Below are 18,885 nucleotides of genomic sequence, written 5' to 3' on the forward strand. Positions count from 1 at the left end.
GGCTAAGAAACAGCAGCTTGGCCAAGCCACACATCCAGTCCAGACTTTGAAGTGAGCCCTCCTAGCTCCAAAGACAACACTGTCTCTGCTGGAATCCTTTAAGAAGGCTTCCACATAAGCATAAAGCTACCAGGCTGACCAGAGAAATGTCTTCAACATCCAAGTTCTCTGCCTAGGGTAAATATATCACCCACCTCTCTTTAGTTTTCTGCCCTTCTGCAAAAGAATGTTGTCTGGCGGTTTTTATATGTACATGTGTGTAGACTTATTATTTGGTGCCTTTTATTATTTATTATTATTTATTTATTTATATAGCACCATCAATGTACATGGTGCTGTACAGAGTAAAACAGTAAATAGCAAGACCCTGCCGCATAGGCTTACATTTAATATCTACTCTGCATTTGATGTTCTGATGTTAAGCCATCCAAGAAAATAAACATGCATTTTGAACCCCTGCAAGGGAGAAAAGTATTTAGTGGCATTTTGGAGCAGGGAACCTGCAGCAGAGAAAACATTAAGTACCCTGCAATCCCCTTCCTGGGAAGCAGCTTTTTTTTCTTTAATAATGCTGGTATACTATTACATAGGCTAGTGTGTGATTAGTAATTAGCCCCTAATCTGTTTAGGGTTTTTTGGTGAGGGCCCTCATGGGCTGAAAAGCTACATACTAATATAAAAATAACTAAGAGCATGATCCAGCCAGAGTTATGCACTTTGATGTTTCTTTTCCTTCAGTGGAGGAAGTTTAAGTGCATGCTGGTCTCGCTTCCACTGAAATCAGCAAGACTCAGAAGTAAGTATTGATTCATTTATTCCGTCCTTCTCTCGTTCCTTCCTTCCTATCTCACCAAGCCCAAAATCCCATGGCCGCTTACATTTGAACATTTCTTCCCTCTTGGCATGTTTGAAAATACAAAACACAGCAATGAAAAGGACATTCCAAAGAATTGTCCTCCTTTCAGCTCTTTTCAAACATCTCCCAATTCACCTGTCCTCGCACGCCCCACACAATTTCACTCCCCAGCCAGTTCTAGCCAGCAAGTGTTGAATCAGCAAGTGGTGGTGGGAAATAGTGAACCTATCTCTAGAATCATTCAAATTAATATTATTTTAATTATTATTTCTGAAGGGCCTAAAGTCTACTAGAAGTTTTAAGAGGTCTTCATCCTCCTGCTTTCCATGAATAAGCACATGTTGTAGTACAAAGCAACTGCATGACACACTTTACCTCCTCTCATTGAATTGTAAATTCCTTTGAGCATTTGAGTAACACGCTAACAGTAAAGCAACACCTTTACTGGTTGTAATTGTTTTCATAATATGTAAGAGAGACAAAACAGGAATTCAGTTCCAATCTTCTAGACAGTTACTGTGCAATCCTATGCATGTCCACCCAGAAGTAAACCCTGTTGAGATCAATAGGATTTATTCCCAGGAAAGTGTGCATAGGATTACAGGCTTAGAGAAACAGAATGAGACAGATTGCCTGCTCTATGATAATTGGTTCACATGGTATTTTAGAAGTGTCCCTGCATAAGCATGGGATCCTCATATAGATGGACCCATATAACTGCTGCATACACGTATTCTGTATGTTGGCTGTTCCCAGCACATGTACAATGTGTTATGTGGGATTGTAACCCATATCTTTACATTTCATGCCTTTTCATAGATATGAAGAAGTGAAGCAAACCAAATGAAGAATAATAAGTGATGCAACCTTCAGTCAAGCTAGACGCATTTTCACAACAGGAAAGAACCACAGAGATTTAGGGCTGGTTCACACATGCATGTTCATCACTGGATGGGGGGTGTTCTACCGGTTCTGGATGGGATTGCACTCACCCAGAAGGAGCAGGCTCATAGCTTGGGGGTTCTCTTAGATACATCATTGTCACTTGAGGCTCAGGTGACCTCAATGGCACGGAGTGCCTTTTACAAACTCCGGTTGGTGGCCCAGCTACGCCCCTATCTGGACAGGGATAACCTGGCTTCAGTTGTCCATGCTCTGGTAACCTCCAAGTTAGATTACTGCAATGCACTCTACATAGGGCTGCCTTTGAAGATGGTTCGGAAGCTGCAGCTTGTGCAAAATGCAGCAGCCAGATTGATTTTGGGAACCAGAAGGTTTGACCATATAACACCTGTTCTGGTCCACTTGCACTGGCTGCCTGTATGTTTCTGAGCCCAATTCAAGGTGCTGGTCTTGACCTATAAAGCCTTACAGGGCTTGGGACCACAATACCTGATGGAATGCCTATCCCAATATGAATATACCCGGTCACTACATTCAACATCTAAGGTCCTCCTCCGGGTGCCTACTCCGAGAGAGGCTTGGAGTGTGGCAACGAGGGACAGGGCCTTTTCGGTGGTGGCCCCCACCTGGTGCCAATGCTGCTATCTTTCCGGCGCAAGGTTAAGACTTTCCTCTTTGCCCAGGCATATGGCAGCATATCTTAATCACCCACGTGTTTGTTTTTAACGGTTTTTAATGCTTTATGCATGTATATTCTGCGTTTTAGAATTTTAAATTTTGTGTACTCATTTCTATCCTAATTTTAGAATTTCTGTAAACCGCCCAGAGAGCTCTAGCTATGGGAGTGGTATATAAATGTAATAAATAAATAAATATACTACAGTATCAATAGATGTGTTATAAGTGTGATGTGTGCAAATGTGCCATCACACTTATAACACCACAGAGAGGATTTCCACATCACTTGAAATGCACTGTATTCACCTGAGGCAGTTGATAGCTTCAGCTATTGGTCATCTAATGTTCCACCATTAAGTGCGGCTTTAGGTCAGTAACGAATTCAAACACAGGACAAGATTAAAATGAACAAAGAGATTTTCCCCACACACAGAGTCTTAGGAAGAGGAAGTGGAGCCCAAGGGTCTGTTCTGCAACAGGTGTGTTTTGTTTGTTTCTTAAAAAGTGTTGATAAATGATCAGGTGTTTGGAGTGAGCAGTGAGGAGGGCAAGTTTGCCAATAACACCAAATAGTTCAAGGTGCTAAAAACCCAGGAGGATTGTGAAGAGCTCCAAAAGGAACTCTCCACACCAGGGGGAATTGACCACACACACAAAAAAAAAATAGTGGGAAATGCATTTCAGCATAACTGAGTTGATCACATTGTGGGGGGTGGGCGGGAGAGAACCACCTCCAGCATTGCATATACGCTGATGGTGACTAATAGAACAGGAACAAACTAGAGAACAGAGCCTTCAATGAAAACTCAGTGTGCAGCAGCTGTGAAAAAAGACAACTTTCATGCTAGAGGTTATTTAGAAAAGAACTGAAAATAAAGCTGCCAGCATCATAATGCTCTTATACAAATCTATGGTGCGGCCAGACTTGGAATACTGTGCACAATCCTGGCCAACCAGAGGTTCATCAGATGAGCGGTTTATCACACGCATGCTACTGCCTACTCATGGTTTTCCATGTGTCTTTAGGCGACACCATCTGCCTCCTGCACACCTCTCGCTCCTTCTTTCCTTCTTTCCAATCACAAAATGGACCTCTTTTAATCTTGCTTGGGTGGTGGTAATGCAATGTGCTGCCATTTCCTGCTGTGTGCAGGAAAAGCGATGCAATAAAAGGGCCCCCTGAATGGGCCATGAGGTCTTTGTTTACCTCCTTTTTCTTCTCCAGGAAGAAAGAGGAACTAATGTGGGACAGGAGTGGGGGCAGAGAAGTGACGGTAGGGAACCGCGATTCCTTCCCCCCCCCCCCGCCCCATCTAATGATGCTCCCAATATTAAGGATATTTCAGAGCTGGTGATGGGTAACCAAAATGATCAGGGGGCTATGGGGAAAGGGTGCAATGGGAATGATGGGAGTTGATGGGCTACAACTCCCATCATCCTCACCCTTTCATGCACCCTTTCCCCATGGGGATGAAGCCATACAGGTTGGGGAAGACTGGGGAAGAAGCACCGGCTGCCTGCTTTTTGTTCACTTCCAGTCTCCAGCAAGCTCTGCAGGAGCTGTTGAAAATGAGATCCTCCGAACCTCCATGAATTGTTCTCACCCTGTTCAAAACCCTGTTATACTCTGGAGCTTCACAAGAATAGGAGAGGCACCCTACTGGATCAGGCTAAAAACCTATGTAGTCCAGCAACCAACTTCCTGTGGTGGCAACCCAGATGCCCATGAGAAACCCACAAGCAGAACATGGGGCAATAACCCTCTTTCACTCTTGTACCACAGAATTTGCTAGGCTATTTCTAGGAATTTGCTATTTGCTACAGTCGTCATGACTAATAGCCTTTGATAGCCTTATGCTTCATGAATTTGTCCAATCCCATTTTCAAGTCATCTAAATTGGTGGCCATCCCTGCCTACAACTTGGGGTAGCAAATTCCATTGTTTAACTACGTGCTATATGAAGAAGGTCTCCTTTTCTCTTTCCTGAATATTCCATCATTCAGCTTCTGATGGGGGGGGGGGAACTCCACACCACGTACGATTTTATAAACCTCTATAATGTGTTCCACTTCCCTTGCCGGCCTTTTTATTAAGCTGAAAAGTCCCTAACATTGTAGCCTCTGGATTATTTTGGTTGCCCTTTTCTACAGCTTTTCCAGCTCTACAATACTTTTTTTTAAAAAAGGTGCAGTGACTAGTTTAGTTATGACAGAAGAAGAAAAAATGCAGCATAAAAAACTCACCTAGTTAAAAGGCCTTGGAAAATAAAAATAATTTTAAAAATTCACTTGGCACTGGAAAGCCATTCATGCAATCACTAGGTAAACCTGCCTGGGGAAAATAAATCCATAAGCAGGGTGCCACAACTAAGAAGGCTTGCTCGCCAGTTGTCTTCCACCACATCTAAGATGGTGTTCAAAGATTTAACACATTATTCAGGACCTAGTCTTATGCCTATAACTCCCAGCATGCCTTGGGTGGGAGGGAAGATTTATCAGGCTTTGGCAGCCATCATCTGGAAGTGGCTCGCCATCCTGGGCCTGAAGGGAGAGAGCCTGGGTTGGCTGCCTCAGTTACTAGGCCCCATCGGGAGCAGAAGTGAAGGAGGTCGCAGCTCTGGGCCCAGCGCCAACGGCAACAGCCAAGCTAACTATCAGTCAGTCAGCCTGCTGGCTCCTTCACAGCCTACCTATGGGTACCACATGCACAGTGCAGCATGGACCAACTTGGCCAGCCTACATTTCCCATGAGCCTCGGTGGCAGGACTCCCATTGGGCAACTTGGGCACCACAGTGAAAGGCATGCTAAGAGTTGTAGTTTTCATTTTCTTTGGGGACAAGGAAAGTCATGGTGGCAGCTTCTTCCTCAGGCCTGAGTAGGCCTGACGATGAGGGCAAGTATAGCCTCCTGCTGGAGCACTTGGTGGGCGAGAAGCACAGGCTGGGGTAGGAGCAGGCCTTCAACCCAGCTGCTCTTGGAGGCTTCCCAACTCCTGCCAAGACCCCTGAGCAGAAGATGCTCAAGCAGGCCACGGAGAGCTGCAGCTGCAAGGAGGCCCTAGTCTGCGTCGGGGATGAGAGACACAGAGAAAACTATTTTAATTCATTTAAAAGTTAACTCACAGGCCTAGCACTTCAAAATGATTACCTCACAGACATATCTTAGATGGCCTGAGCAACACCGGGGATATCAGCTAGACAACCCATAAGAGGATCTTTCTTCTTATCCCATGACTGCTAAGTTTACTTAGGAGCCTTTCATAAGAGATATTGTCAAAAGCCTTTTTGAAGCCCCTATTTACCGTAGAATCATAGAATAGCAGAGTTGGAAGGGGCCTACAAGGCCATCGAGTCCAACCCCCTGCTCAATGCAGGAATCCACCCTAAAGCATCCCTGACAGATAGTTGTCCAGCTGCCTCTTGAAGGCCTCTAGTGTGGGAGAGCCCACAACCTCCCTAGGTAACTGATTCCATTGTCGCACTGCTCTAACAGTCAAGAAGTTTTTCCTGATGTCTGGCTTCCTTTAACTTGAGCCCGTTATTCCGTGTCCTGCACTCTGGGAGGATCGAGAAGAGATCCTGGCCCTCCTCTGTGTGACAACCTTTTAAGTATTTGAAGAGTGCTATCATGTCTCTCCTCAATCTTCTCTTCTCCAGGCTAAACATGCCCAGTTCTTTCAGTCTCTCTTCATAGGGCTTTGTTTCCAGACCCCTGATCATCCTGGTTGCCCTCCTATGAACACGCTCCAGCTTGTCTGCGTCCTTCTTGAATTGTGGAGCCCAGAACTGGACGCAATACTCTAGATGAGGCCTAACCAGGGCCAAATAGAGAGGAACCACTACCTCATGTGATTTGGAAGCTATATTTCTATTAATGCAGCCCAAAATAGCATTTGCCTTTCTTGCAGCCATATTGCACTGTTGGCTCATATTCAGCTTGTGATCTACAACAATTCCAAATCCTTCTCGTTTGTAGTACTGCTGAGGCAAGTATCCCCCTATTTTGATACACTCAAAAAACTCTAATAATGCAATCCTAGGCATGTCTAGACCCCTTACATGATGTTGCCGTTTTGAACCAATACACACACTGCAACTCACTTATCCTTTGAAATTTGCACTTCAACTTAATTTGCAATACAGTTCCCCAGTCAAAAAAAGTATACAAAAATGCATATATTCAAGAAAAGTACACACAAGAATGCATTTACTGTATTTCTTCGATTCTAAGATGCACTTTTTCCCCCACATAAACATCTCTAAAAACGGGGTGCATCTTAGAATCGCCAGTGCATTTATTATTTCTTAAAATCAAAGCTTTTTTTTCTGTTGGTGGTACTGAAATGAGTGTGCGTCTTACAATTGATGGCGTCTTAGAATCAAAGAAATACGTTATTCGTAAAAAAAATGTTCTAAATTAGATTATATTAGAATATTGCTTGCTATAATATATCAAAACAGTATATAAAATGCATGTATTAGGAGAGATGCACACAAAAACAAATTTTCATGTGAATTTATTTTTCAATTGTCACATTTTGGGATAAACTAAATTTAAGAAAGGAAAAATGAGAAACAAAGAGGAATCAAAATGAGAGAACTCCCCCATTATCTTCTACCATGCAGAGTAAGGGTTCCATGAAGATTAAAAAATGGAAAACCGATGCTTTAAAATGCTATATAAATGCTGGTTGTTATTTCTTCAACTCGGCTATTCTTAATTAGAAAGAATATGGTTTTTACCCCTCCTCTTTTGACATGTGAAATCTCAGTACATTTCATTTTGCCTGTTGCTAGTAAGTTCCATGACCAGAGCACATAGACTCAACAAAAAACAGACCCGCTCAAAGTCAGCATTCAATCGATCCATGATGAATCGATGATGCATCACAACTGGTGGCTGGTAGAGGTTTACTTGCTGCTGACTCTGCCATTCAGAATGAGTCTACTGTACCTTCATCACAAAGGTCTTTGCTGCTGTTATTAGCTGGATGTGTCAGTCAACACCTATCAAATACTTTTGTGGTTTTCTCTAGCTACCACAACAGGAAGGATTCTCCCTCAGCCTAAACAAAACCTAACTACATGTAACTACATTTGGGGAAGATTCAGTTCTCTTGCTCTTATTCATTCTCTTTTCTCCCTTCCTTTTTCTTTTCCAAGGGTCAAATATTCCTCTGTTGTGTCCCTCACTGCCTACATTTAGATTCCTCACGGAAGGGGCTGTATGTTACTCCGCAAAGCAGTCTTTCCCAACTCGTGCCATCCAGATACAACTTCCCCAGCCAGCATGGCCAATGTTCAGGAATTCTGGGAGTTGTCATCCAAAACATCTGAAGGATACCAGGTTGGAGAAAGCTGCTATAAGCCATCAAATACACAGTAATAATGTCAAATTAATACCTTCAGCCGATATATTCACTTCAATATATTCACTTCAATAAACCAAAGTCACACACATATACTTTCTAGAAAACAGAAAATCGAACTATTGCTCCTGGTTCAGACACAGTTGGTAAGAAAGACGGGCAGACAGAGTTACTGCTGCCAGCAGATGTGGCAAGATTATAAATCACTATAAATAATTTAACAGAAGATCTTATGCAGAGTTAGCTGTGCCTAAACACATTGTTTTCAAAGATTAACTATGCCTAACTCTGTGTAATATTTGGCACAGAATATTATTGTTCTGATCTGATATATAGATATAGATATAGATATATATTATATATACACACACACACACACATACATGATTTTTTCATAATCTTATCTCCCATCCTTCAATGAAAGCTGCACAGTACCTATGTATATAATGCATTTATTACATTAAGAGTATCTAAAGGCTACTCTGTTCAATCTGGTTGTTTGTTTGAAAATGTTTTGGTCTTCCATTTTTAAAATGCCATTTTATCCAAAGCCAGTGTGACAATTTCACAAACTCTGTGCCATGGACTGAGCAGCAGGACAAAAGCATATAGTAATAATGACTAGAAAATAATTACCAGTATACATTTAGTTGTAATAACTAAGCACTAAATAATTTTAAGGCTGATGTGTGTGATGCCAGGATAAGATTCTTATTTTGATTATAGCCTTTTTGTGCTAAGTTGCTAAAAATTCTTTATGCAATGTTAATTTATTTAGCTGCCTTGAGCTAACTAATGGAAAAGCAGGGTATAGATGTAATGAATTGCTCTTATTTATTAACAATAATGTTGTGTATTGCTTAATTGTGCAGAGGAGAAAAGAGCACAGAACATCCAGGGGGAAAGGATCAAATTGATCAAAATTTCCTACTTAGTAACTGGGGAAGCATTTACTTCCCTTTCAGAATAGTAAAATTCTCTCAGAGACCCCAAAGACGAAATAGTCACAAAACTTCTGCCAAGCTTTAATCTTCAAAGATTACCATTACTAAACCAGGAAAGGCACATTTACCCACAACACACACAACATGTTCAGCTGGGTACTTAGACATGGAAATAATGTATGGGAAATCTGGGCCAGGGAGTTGCGTCAGTTTTCAAAATGGAAGCAAGTAACACAATATATGGCATTTACAGAAGCCATGATTATATATAGTGCATTGTGTATTTGACATAATTATCACAGTGTTTTATAAAATGAAGTTTAAAAGAACACATAACCTAATAATAAATAACCAAGGGCATGATCAAGCTAAGACGATGCACTTGTAAGGCCTATTGAGTACAGTGGAAGAAACACAAGCCTGGGCTTAACTCTCTCATTGAAGTCAATGGCATTGGGGCCACAATCCAACACCAAGTGAGACCTGTTGGGCATAGAGAGGACTTACTTCTCAGCAAACTTATTGGCTGGACCATAATAGAATGAACTGTGACCAGCCAACCATGGGCTACACATTTCATTTCCATTATTTCCCATCATCTCCCCAACAAATAATAGAGATGTTATTGGGACATCTCAGCCAGCGTACCTTTGCACCATCCCTTTCTGACTGGGAGAGAGAAAGAGATTGACAGCAGCGAAACTGATTAAACCAATGCATTAAGAAGCCTGAGCTGGATAAGGAGCTGCCGGTGCTCAGCCCATTTATTGTCAAACCCCAGTAGCTGTCCAGAGAAGGTGCCGGGATTGCAGTCCTGTCTTTATTCAGGTAGCATCGTTCACTTTCTGAATCAAGACGGCTCTGTGTGGTGTGTGGATACCTAGGAAACCACATCACGATTATTCCCTACTTTATTCCAGAGGATAGACTGGGGGGCAAAATAGGGAGAGAAGCGGGGAAGGACTCATTCCTCCCGGGTGGGAATGCCTCCTCACGCATGCAGGGGAAATCTGTGTTTTTAAGAAACCATCTCCAGCCTTCTCATCAAACCCCTCCAATGGCCGCCCTCACAAAGCCAGCAGAGAGCGCAAGGTGCAGGCCGGCGCCCTCAGCCAGATAGGGAAGCTCAAACCTACTCAGGCTGCTTTCCTCACACACTTTCATCCTCCCACAAGTCTCTGTGGTGGCTAACGGGCCTGAAGGGGAGGGGCGCCAGAGCCAGAGCTTGCGGCATTCAGACCTTCAGTTCGAGTTATGCCCGCCCAGTGCTCACCTCCACACCCCTTCTCTGCCGCTGGGGCCAACCACAGAAGCCACCGTTGCTTCACCTTTGCTGGAGCCAGGAAGCCTCCAGCAAGAGCGCCGGCAGCTTCAGTTTGCCCTGGGCTCTCCATGCGGCAAGGATTTTGGGTCCCCCTCAGTGCAGCAGATAGAGCAGGAGCAGGAGCAGGAGCAGTCATGTGGAATTGAAACGCTTGTTTCGCTCTTCTAAAACTCGAGCTCAGGAGACATCCAGCGCAACTGCCTGGCAATCAGTTCAGGGCAAACCAAAGGAAAGTCTTCTTCACTCCTAACTCAGTTCTAGAGCTTTATCACACCAGTGTTATACTGTGCAATCACTGCGAATTGCATGCAAAGGACTCAGAAGTTTTCCACCTTAGAATCTGCTTTGATTGTGAAGTACTCCCATGCATCCTGCCTTAACTGTGCAATAAAGCCAAAAGATTCGCTGTATTTAGCCCCTACATTTTGAACGCACCTTCCGAGCCGCCGCTGGGGCGCAGGAGCAGGATTTTAAAGAAATGCTTACATCTGCGTAAGCTTTAAAGATAAAGACACCAAAATAGGTACAGTAATAGATATTAGGGAGAGCTTTAAGCATACCAAATTTAAATTGAATTGGGTTATCCATTGATTTTTTTAATGATTTTTTTTTTTTACATTTCCCCCCTTAAACTCACTTCCTGGTATGTAAAGGATCGCTGTCGCCTGGTAGCAAAAACAACAACAACCGCAAAAGCTTAGCGCTAGGGGGATAATCCGAGGGAAGCAGGTAGATGGGATGAAGCTTTTATTAGACTTCACAGCCACAAGTTGTCACGGCCACTAGCTTAGACGTTTGTTTGGATTGCTGCTGCTGCTCTTTAAATGATTAGGCACATTCATAAAGGATAAGTCTATCAAGAACCATTAAGCTAAATGGAACCTCCATATTCCGAGGCAGTATATCAGAACCCAAGATGCTGGGGACAAGCAGGAGAGGGGCATCACTTGCTTGTGGGTGTCCGTGGGAAGCATTTGCAGATGGGAAAAGGATGCTGGAACAGATGGACCATTTGGTCCCACCCGAAGGGCTTCTACATTTCTTCTAGATATGGATGTTCACCTCTTCATCCCCTCCTTTCTGCTCTGCTTGATTCAAAAGGGGACCAAAAGCTCAGCTGGAGCCTCAGGCTTTCCCAGTCCATTTCAGAACAACGAATGATGAGCTGGGAAGGGGGTGGCCTGGGCTATTGAGGGGGGGAGGGAAAATCAGGTTTAATGTACCCACCACAAATTCTCCCTGTTTCAGAAATCTAGAAATCTGGAGCTCTCAATAAAGCCTATGCTTGTGTCCCGTCCCCGCAACCCGTCCCTCCATCAGCCAGAGCTTCTGCTTTCGTATTATTATTATACTTCTATAGCTTTTGCCTTCGGACCTTATAATTATGTCACACTGCAAGGGAAACCACCAGCATCTGGTGTGTGGTTGAGAAAACTTTTGTTTCAAGACTTGAAACTATTTATAGAAAGGAAAACTTGGTAAGGATAGTCATTTCCTAAAGGTTTTTTTTTTCCTCGAGAAAATACGGCTAGGGTTATATTAAGGGGGGGAGGCGTTCTTTCCCTTAAAAATAACAAATATATAAAAGACTCCACCACCCCGCTAAGCTCCCGGGCGCGCCCACTCTCGGGATAGAAGGAGCCGCCGGTAAGCAGCGCGCGAACGATTCGGCGCGCCGCGCGCTGTGAAGGGTTGGAAGCGAAGTGATTCGGTTTAAGCGCCGGGCTCCAAAGCAACGCAACCCCCACGCGGTTCCATAAATCAGGCTTCTTTTAAAATCGCTGGCCAGGGCAGATGTGTTTCATTATGAATTAAGGAGGGAGAAACAGACATGTGTCTTTTCTTTTCCTTTTCGAAAAGTGGTTCGATTTCTAACTCGACCGCGGATGGAGGGGTGTTTTCCCAAAGAGAAGGAGCAGCTGCAGATACGCTGGTAGATGCGAGCCAGAGGGAGGGGCGGGATGGATCACAGGTACCTGCGCACACAGGTCATCCGTGGGGAGTTTATCAGGCACGACCCACAGGCATTTCAGCACCACCCACGCATGTTTACTCAGAAGTAAGTCCCACTGCGTTCAAAAGGGCTTACTTCTAGGTAAGTGTGCATAGGTAAGTGTGCATATGAGGATTGTCTCCTGCACGGAGGGAAGCGCTGGAGCTGTGCCTTTGAGATGAAGGGGGTTTACAAGGCTTTTGCTGGTGTTGTCTTGCACTGCACGGGGTTTGGGGGCGTGGGGTTGCGTACCTTTTGTCAAATAAATAAACGCAAAGAAATAGCCAAACAAGAACCCATGAACAAATCGCATCTCTCATTTTTGTAGCGGTGCAATGGGCCATCCTATGCGCAGGGCTGTCCTATGCGGCGCGTTGCTCGGAAGTGTCCCACCCCACCCCGCCGCCCTTGTGCTCAGCAGGGCTTTCTGCCGGCTCCCCGCGCCCCGGAGCGCAGCCTGGCCCTGCAGGGCTGCTGCGCACGTGTCCTGGGAATCGTGAGCCCGCAGGATTCCTAGAAACTGCGTGTGGCGGCCAAGAGTAGCCTCGGCGGAGCTCTCCTTGTGCCGGTGGGTCTCCTGCGCCCGGAGGGAGCCGGAGCCGTGGCCGAGGCGCTGCCCCGCATGCCCCCACGTGCGCCGGGAGGGTCTCGTGGGACCCAGAAATCCGGCGGGATCGCAGCGCCTGAAGGCTGCAGTCGAGGGGAGCCCCCGCGGGATGGGCCGGGGCTCACTCCGGAGCCGAGACGCCCAGCGGTACCAGGCCGGGGGGCGGGGTCCCTGGCCCCGACCCACAGAGAGCCACCTGCGAGCCGGGGCTCCTCTCTGGCCCCAACCTCGACGGCGAGGTAGCCGCGGCCAGCGCCTCGGCCTGGACCAGGCACCAGGAGGAGCTGGCCGGGGCTGCCGGACGGAGTGGAAAGCCGACCACTCGCGCCGGACTTCGCGAAAGAGCGAGGCGGAAGCAGGACGTTTGCAAATGCCCGGGCAGAAGCCCGCCAGAGTTCCGCGTTCAAATCCGAGGGCCCTCCAGGTCAGCTAGAATGGGTACAATCGGCTTCCTCCAACGGGGCTTCTGAAAAGCGCTTTGGATCGTGTCATATGATCCTTGGAGGGTTAGTACCAGTTCACCAAACGGGCCAAGACGCTCCTATACTTTCAAGGGGCACCATCCCCACCCCACTGAAGCCTATCGCCCAAGTTCCATGGGTGAATCGAGCGGGACTGGAGCCCGATCCAGGCTTACTCCGCAGCAAGCGCCACAGGGGTCCGTGGGACTGACTGCCCCAAGCCAATGTGCCAAGGCTGGGCGGTCCGCTGGAGTCAACTCCGAACGAATGCATGGAAAGTGCGTTTCGTTCTTTCTTTCTTTCTTTCTTTCTACCGCTCCTACCCTCACACAAACACACACCCGGTGTCGGAGACTTTCCCCCGAGGGGCTTTCCTCTAGAGGAGTTGCAACCGCATTCTCCTGTGCGGGATTACTCGAGAGCAAGTCGCCGTTCGGGGGCCCATAAGGCTGCAGGCACAGCTGCAAGCTGTATGTATGTCTTTATCATATGTATGACATTTCCATGCCGCCCAGGGCACCTGTTCGTGGCATCTCCGGCCGAAGCGGCTCTGCCGCGAGCATCCCTTCGCCAACGGCGCCTCCGGCGAGGTCCTTCGGGCTCCATCCCAGGAGCGGCTTCCGGGCCAAGCCCACCTGCCGCAACTCGCCTGCTGGCAGGAGAAGCTCCCCCCCCCTCGTCCTCCTCCTCTCCCCCTCCCCCTTTGCCCACCTGGCCCTGCCCGGCTCCCCACCCCCACCCCGCAGAAACCAGCCCCGTCTCCGAAGGCGCGGGAAGGGAAGGGAAGGGAAGGGCACTCACAGGTAACTGCCGCTGGTGAGGATGAGGAAGATCTGGGGGTAGTAGACCGAGAGTACAACGCTGCGCGAGGAGAACAGGATCATGGTCGCACCCGGGTCTCGGGGGCCCGGGCTGGGGCTCAGCGGTCTTCGGGCCCCCGAGGGCTCCCTCCTGCCCCCGGCTGGGACGGGTCCTCGCTTCCGGGAGGGGAGAAGCCGAGGGGTCCGGCTGGAGGGGGGCGTCGGGATGCCAGGCAGAGCAGCCGGGGCGCGGATCCGGCCTGGGGCAGCCTCGCCTCCCGCCGCCGTCACCGCCGGGGCGTCTCTAGAGAGCGGCGCCGCCTCGGGGCGCTGCCGCTGGGCCCGGGGCTGCGTGTGGCTGCGCGCCTCCTCCGCCGCCGCCGGCAGCCCGCATCCTCTGGCCGGGCCGGGAGCTGGTGCGCGCGTGGCTCCTCGGGGCCGACTGACGCCGGGCCGGCCGGGCTGGGCTGGGCTGGGCTGGGCAGGGCCGGCTGCGCCTCCCGCGCGCCTCGCCAGCTCTCCAGAGACTGCGCGCTGCCATTGGGCGAGCAGCGAGGCCGGCCCGCCGCCGCCTCCCTCCCTCCCTCCCTCCCTCCCTCTCTACCCCGTCGCTCGGGGGCTCTAAGGGGGAGGGGGCAAGGGACGACAGGGATCCTGCGCGCTGGGGCGCTCCCCCGCCGGGGCCCAGCAGCGCTTTCCCACTGGCCTGGCTAGGGGAGGAGGGGGGGAAGCCCCGGCTTCGAACGCCCCCCCCCCGCCGGAGGCTGAGCGCACAACGAGAAGGGCCCCTGCCCCGCCGAGCTTACAGTCGCCCTTCGCCCGGGCCAGAGGCACAAGGATCAGCCTTCCCTCTGCCGTTTTCTCCTCCCTTGTGGAAATTCAATTTGGAAGCCCCTCGAGGTAGAGACCTCTCCCCTTGGGCTGGGGACAGCCCCGTCTAGAGAAAGCCCCCGCTGTTGTTGTCATCAGCACCCATCCTGAGGCTTGGCAAACGCCCCCCGGCTTGAAAAGGCCCCTCCAAGCCTGCACAGCCCGGCACCTACCCGGGACAGGTCCCCCAATAAGGCTGGCGGCCATCCCCGAAGAGGCGCGACTTCCCTGGCGCAGTTCCAGAAAACGGGGCGCAAAACAATGCCAAGGCCTCCTTGGGCGAAGTGGGGGGGCAAAGAAGCCCCGGCGACCAATGCCCCCCCCCGCCGCCCGCACAATTCATGGGCGTATTAACCCCCCAGTTCGAACCTCCTTTCAGCCCTGAACTCGCCAGGCTCCCCCCCCCCGCCGCCCCCTTTCCTTTCAGCCCCCCAGCTGCAATACGCGAATAACACGCCTACCCCACCGGACTGCTAAAATCGTGCTCTGGACAAAAGCAAAACGTTGCGATTCACTGTCATTTGTATGAAATGATTAGTTATATTTATACTGCGCTTTTCTGCCAAACGTGGCTTCCGAAGCGGCTTTCAGATCTACCCCAGAAAGAGCTGCACGGCCACGTCCCTTGCCTGCCTTTCTCGTCTGGCCCATCATGGCTCCAGCGTCTTCCGAGGGGGGGGGCGGGGGGAGAGGAGCTGCAGGTGGGCACAGGAACTGGAGGGTGGCATGCCCATCCCCAACGAGGCGCACTCCAGATGTGTTCGACTACAACTACACAGCTGGGGCTGATGGGAGTTGCAAGGCAACGTCTAGAGGGCGCGAGGTTAGAACATGGGAAGAGCCCTGAGGCTGGATCAGGCCAAGGGTCCATCTAGTCCAGCGCTCTGTTCACACAGGGGCCAAGCAGCTGTCGGCCAGGACACCAGTGCAACAGCACCCTCCCACCCATGTTCCCCAGCAACTGATGTACATAGGCTTACTGCCTCTGCTGCTGAAGGTAACACACAACCATGGGGCTAGTAGCCCTTGACAGCCTTCTCCTCCAGGAATGTATCCAACACCCCCCCCCCTTTAAAAGCCATCCAAATTGGTGGCCTTCACGACATCTTGTGGTAGCTAATTCCATACCTTAACTACAGGCTGTGTTGCGGGAACTCAAGAAAGCTGATGCCACCTGACTCTCCCTTTGCCTGTACGAGGGAGTGGATGAGACCCAAGCTTCTGTGAGATGCATCCTCTCACAGTTGTGCTAGATAAGATTACATAACCCCCACACATGTACTGTCTTCTTTCTTTCTCGGGTTAGGGTTCTTTCTTTCTTTCTTTCTTTCTTTCTATATGGGACTGATAACGAGGTGCAACAAATTTTATTATAAAAATAATAAAATAAAATAAGAGGATTCCTGAACAAGACAGTTCCAGAGAAAGACACACACACACAGTGCTGAAAGTGTTTTGTCCCAGCTCAAGTGTTTTCTTTTCTTGGCCTCAGTTCCCATCCCCCATCCCAGCCCTCAAAAAAAATGTTTCAAAAGCAAAGGATCATAGAATAGTAGAGTTGGAAGGGGCCTATGAGGCCATCAGGTCCACCCCCTGCTTAATGCAGGAATCCACCTTAAAGCATCCCTGACAGATGGTTGTCCAGCTGCCTCTTGAAGGCCTCTAGTGTGGGAGAGCCCACGACCTCCCTAGGTAAGTGGTTCCATTGTTGTACTGCTCTAACAGTCAGGAAGTTTTTCCTGATTATCCAGCTGGAATCTGGCTTCCATCTCTTTAACATTAATACTACTTTCTTTCTCCCCCGCCCACCCCCCGCCCCCAAAAATAGGTTCGAGTCATTTCATCCACGTTATCTTGTTGCCATCCTCATAGCAACCCTAAGAGGTAGGTGAGGGTGATCTGATTTCGTAGTTCCGGAACTGAAGCTGCGTTGTCTGTGGCCGAGGAGAGACTCGACTTGGGGGACACCCCACCCGCTTCCAAGCGCCCAGTGCTGGGCTGCTCAGAGCAAACGGGCTTCCCAGTGAGTAGGGGACTGCCCAGGCCTGCCACCGCCATCTCTCAGGCCAGGCCCAGTGCTTTCCAGGGCGGCGGCTGCAATAAAGCGGCTTTCCCGGGGCTTCTGGCATCGGGAGCATCTCGGCAGAGACCAGTGGCACCGAGCCTACGCCTTTTCCTGGGCGACCGAGGCCGTAGCTAGACCTAAGATTTATCCCTGCATCGTCCAGGGGTCAAACCTGTTCATCTAACTGCCACACAGGGCATCCAGCATTCAGGCAGGGACGAACCCGGGATGATCCTGGGATAAACCTTAGGTCTAGCTATGGCCTGAGGCATCCAGCAAGACCCAGCGTGACTTTCTGCGCCTTCAACCATTGCTTGAACAAGGAGGTGGCCGCCTGTGTTGGCGCTCGCCGGGTCCTTCTTTGCAGGATATGACCCTTTGAAAACGGTTTAAAAACTGCATATGGTGTGTGTCCTGGGCCCCAACAGTTGTCACTGCTGTTATAAACCGTTTTAAAACAGCCGTGTAGATTCATCCCAGGTAAAACCGTACTAGTCTCTGATTGTTTCATCCTTGAACTTACTTAATTGGTCTTTTATTCTTCTAAACTACCTGGGACTACAACTTCCATAATCCTTGACCATTGGCCACGCTGGCTGAGTGATGGGAGTTATACTGGCCCCCAGGTGCCAGTATTTGGAAAGTTCCTAGAGGGACAAAAGTTATTGCTGCCTACGTATCTTTTTGATGAAAGGCGGGTTTTTAAAAAAAAGATAAATAAATAAATAAAATACATCATAAAAATGCCTACCAACTTGACTGCATTTTTAGCTGTACTCCTGAGTGAATTCCGAATTGGTAGGAAAGGCGGTTGTTTGAATGCACCCGCTCCTTAGAAAAGGGCAGTTGGCTAGGGCAATTCTCTCTGGGGTGATGGCTCATTCGTACCCGGATGACTCATTTACACGTGATGGTGCAGTCCTCAAGCGAGAAACATGCTGCAGGCGTGTAAACAAGGCAGATAGAGGGGGGACTTTTAAGCACCACGTTAAGAGGAGGAAAGGAAACACCTAAAGTGGGGGCCTAACAGCCCCGTTGAAGGAGTAATTATGTTTCTAAAACTCCTACTGGGACTAAATATTGAACTAAGTATGTGAGCTACTTAAAATCAATCATGATTATGCAATCCTCTGCAGCCTTCCTTGGGAAAAAGTTCAAGTGCAGTTTACTTCGAAGTGAGCTGGCATAGGATGGGGCCACAGAGCTGCAGTCCTAAAACAAGAACACCTTAGCATAACCTAGACTGGGCTCTCGCCTTCCTGCCCTATACGAAATGGGGCACGATCCAGCCAGCCTGACCCCTCAGCCCACCTGAGTTCAAGTGGGCTGAGGGGTGGCAGCCTGAGCGCCTTCAAATTCGTATTGAATTTGCAATTCGTATTGCAATTTTAAGCGCACGTCCCTGGGAGGGGGAGGTCTCCTTGAGGCCGGCGAGAGTGACTTCCACGAAAACGTGCCGGGACCTCGGGCTGCAGTCCGCTGGGCAGAGGCTCAACCCTCCCGGGGGAATCAACGCGTCTGATTTTGCTAGCATCCGACCAGGCTGAAGCCGAGAAAAAAAATCCACGATTTTTTGTCGAATATTTTGCTTCTCGCCTGGGACACCATCCAGCAACCTGCTACAACCCTAAAATAGCACGCTTCTGGAAATCCCTTCGGAATAAACCTGGATATAAGCGGGTCACACACTTACTTGGAAGTAAGCCCCACTCCACAAAGTGGGATTTACTTCCAAGGAAGCTTGCATAGGACTGGACACCCCAGTGATGTCAATGGGAGAGATTTTGCAATCTTATATCGAGTCAATGGGAGCTACTTTTGAGTAACACATGCAAAGGACTGTACTTTGAAGCAGTGCTAAAAATAATAATTCAGGGGCGGGGAACTTGTGGCCCTTCAGGTGTTACTGGGTTACAGCTCCCATCAACCTCAGTCATCATTACCAATGGTCAGGGATGATAGGGTTTGCAGTCCATCCACATCCAGAAGCCCACCTGTTCCGAACCCCTGTGTTG

At 48.7% G+C, this 18,885-nt stretch overlaps 1 protein-coding gene across 2 annotated transcripts in view; it reads right to left on the reverse strand.

Annotated features, from left to right (window-relative positions):
• Positions 1-18,885, reverse strand: part of WNT7B (Wnt family member 7B) — a 158,745-nt gene that overhangs the window by 127,065 nt on the left and 12,795 nt on the right. Inside the window, exon 1 of one of the 2 annotated variants that reach the window (XM_063134371.1) lies at positions 13,937-14,034. The exons of the other annotated variant lie outside the window; for it this stretch is intronic. Within the exon in view, the coding sequence (XP_062990441.1) occupies positions 13,937-14,019 (83 nt within the window). The 5' untranslated portion in view covers positions 14,020-14,034. Of the gene's footprint in view, positions 1-13,936; positions 14,035-18,885 lie in introns of those variants that run through there. 2 annotated transcript variants of the gene reach the window in all.

Source organism: Elgaria multicarinata, chromosome 9, assembly GCF_023053635.1.
Source record: "Elgaria multicarinata webbii isolate HBS135686 ecotype San Diego chromosome 9, rElgMul1.1.pri, whole genome shotgun sequence".
In the NCBI taxonomy this organism is placed as follows: domain Eukaryota; kingdom Metazoa; phylum Chordata; class Lepidosauria; order Squamata; family Anguidae; genus Elgaria; species Elgaria multicarinata.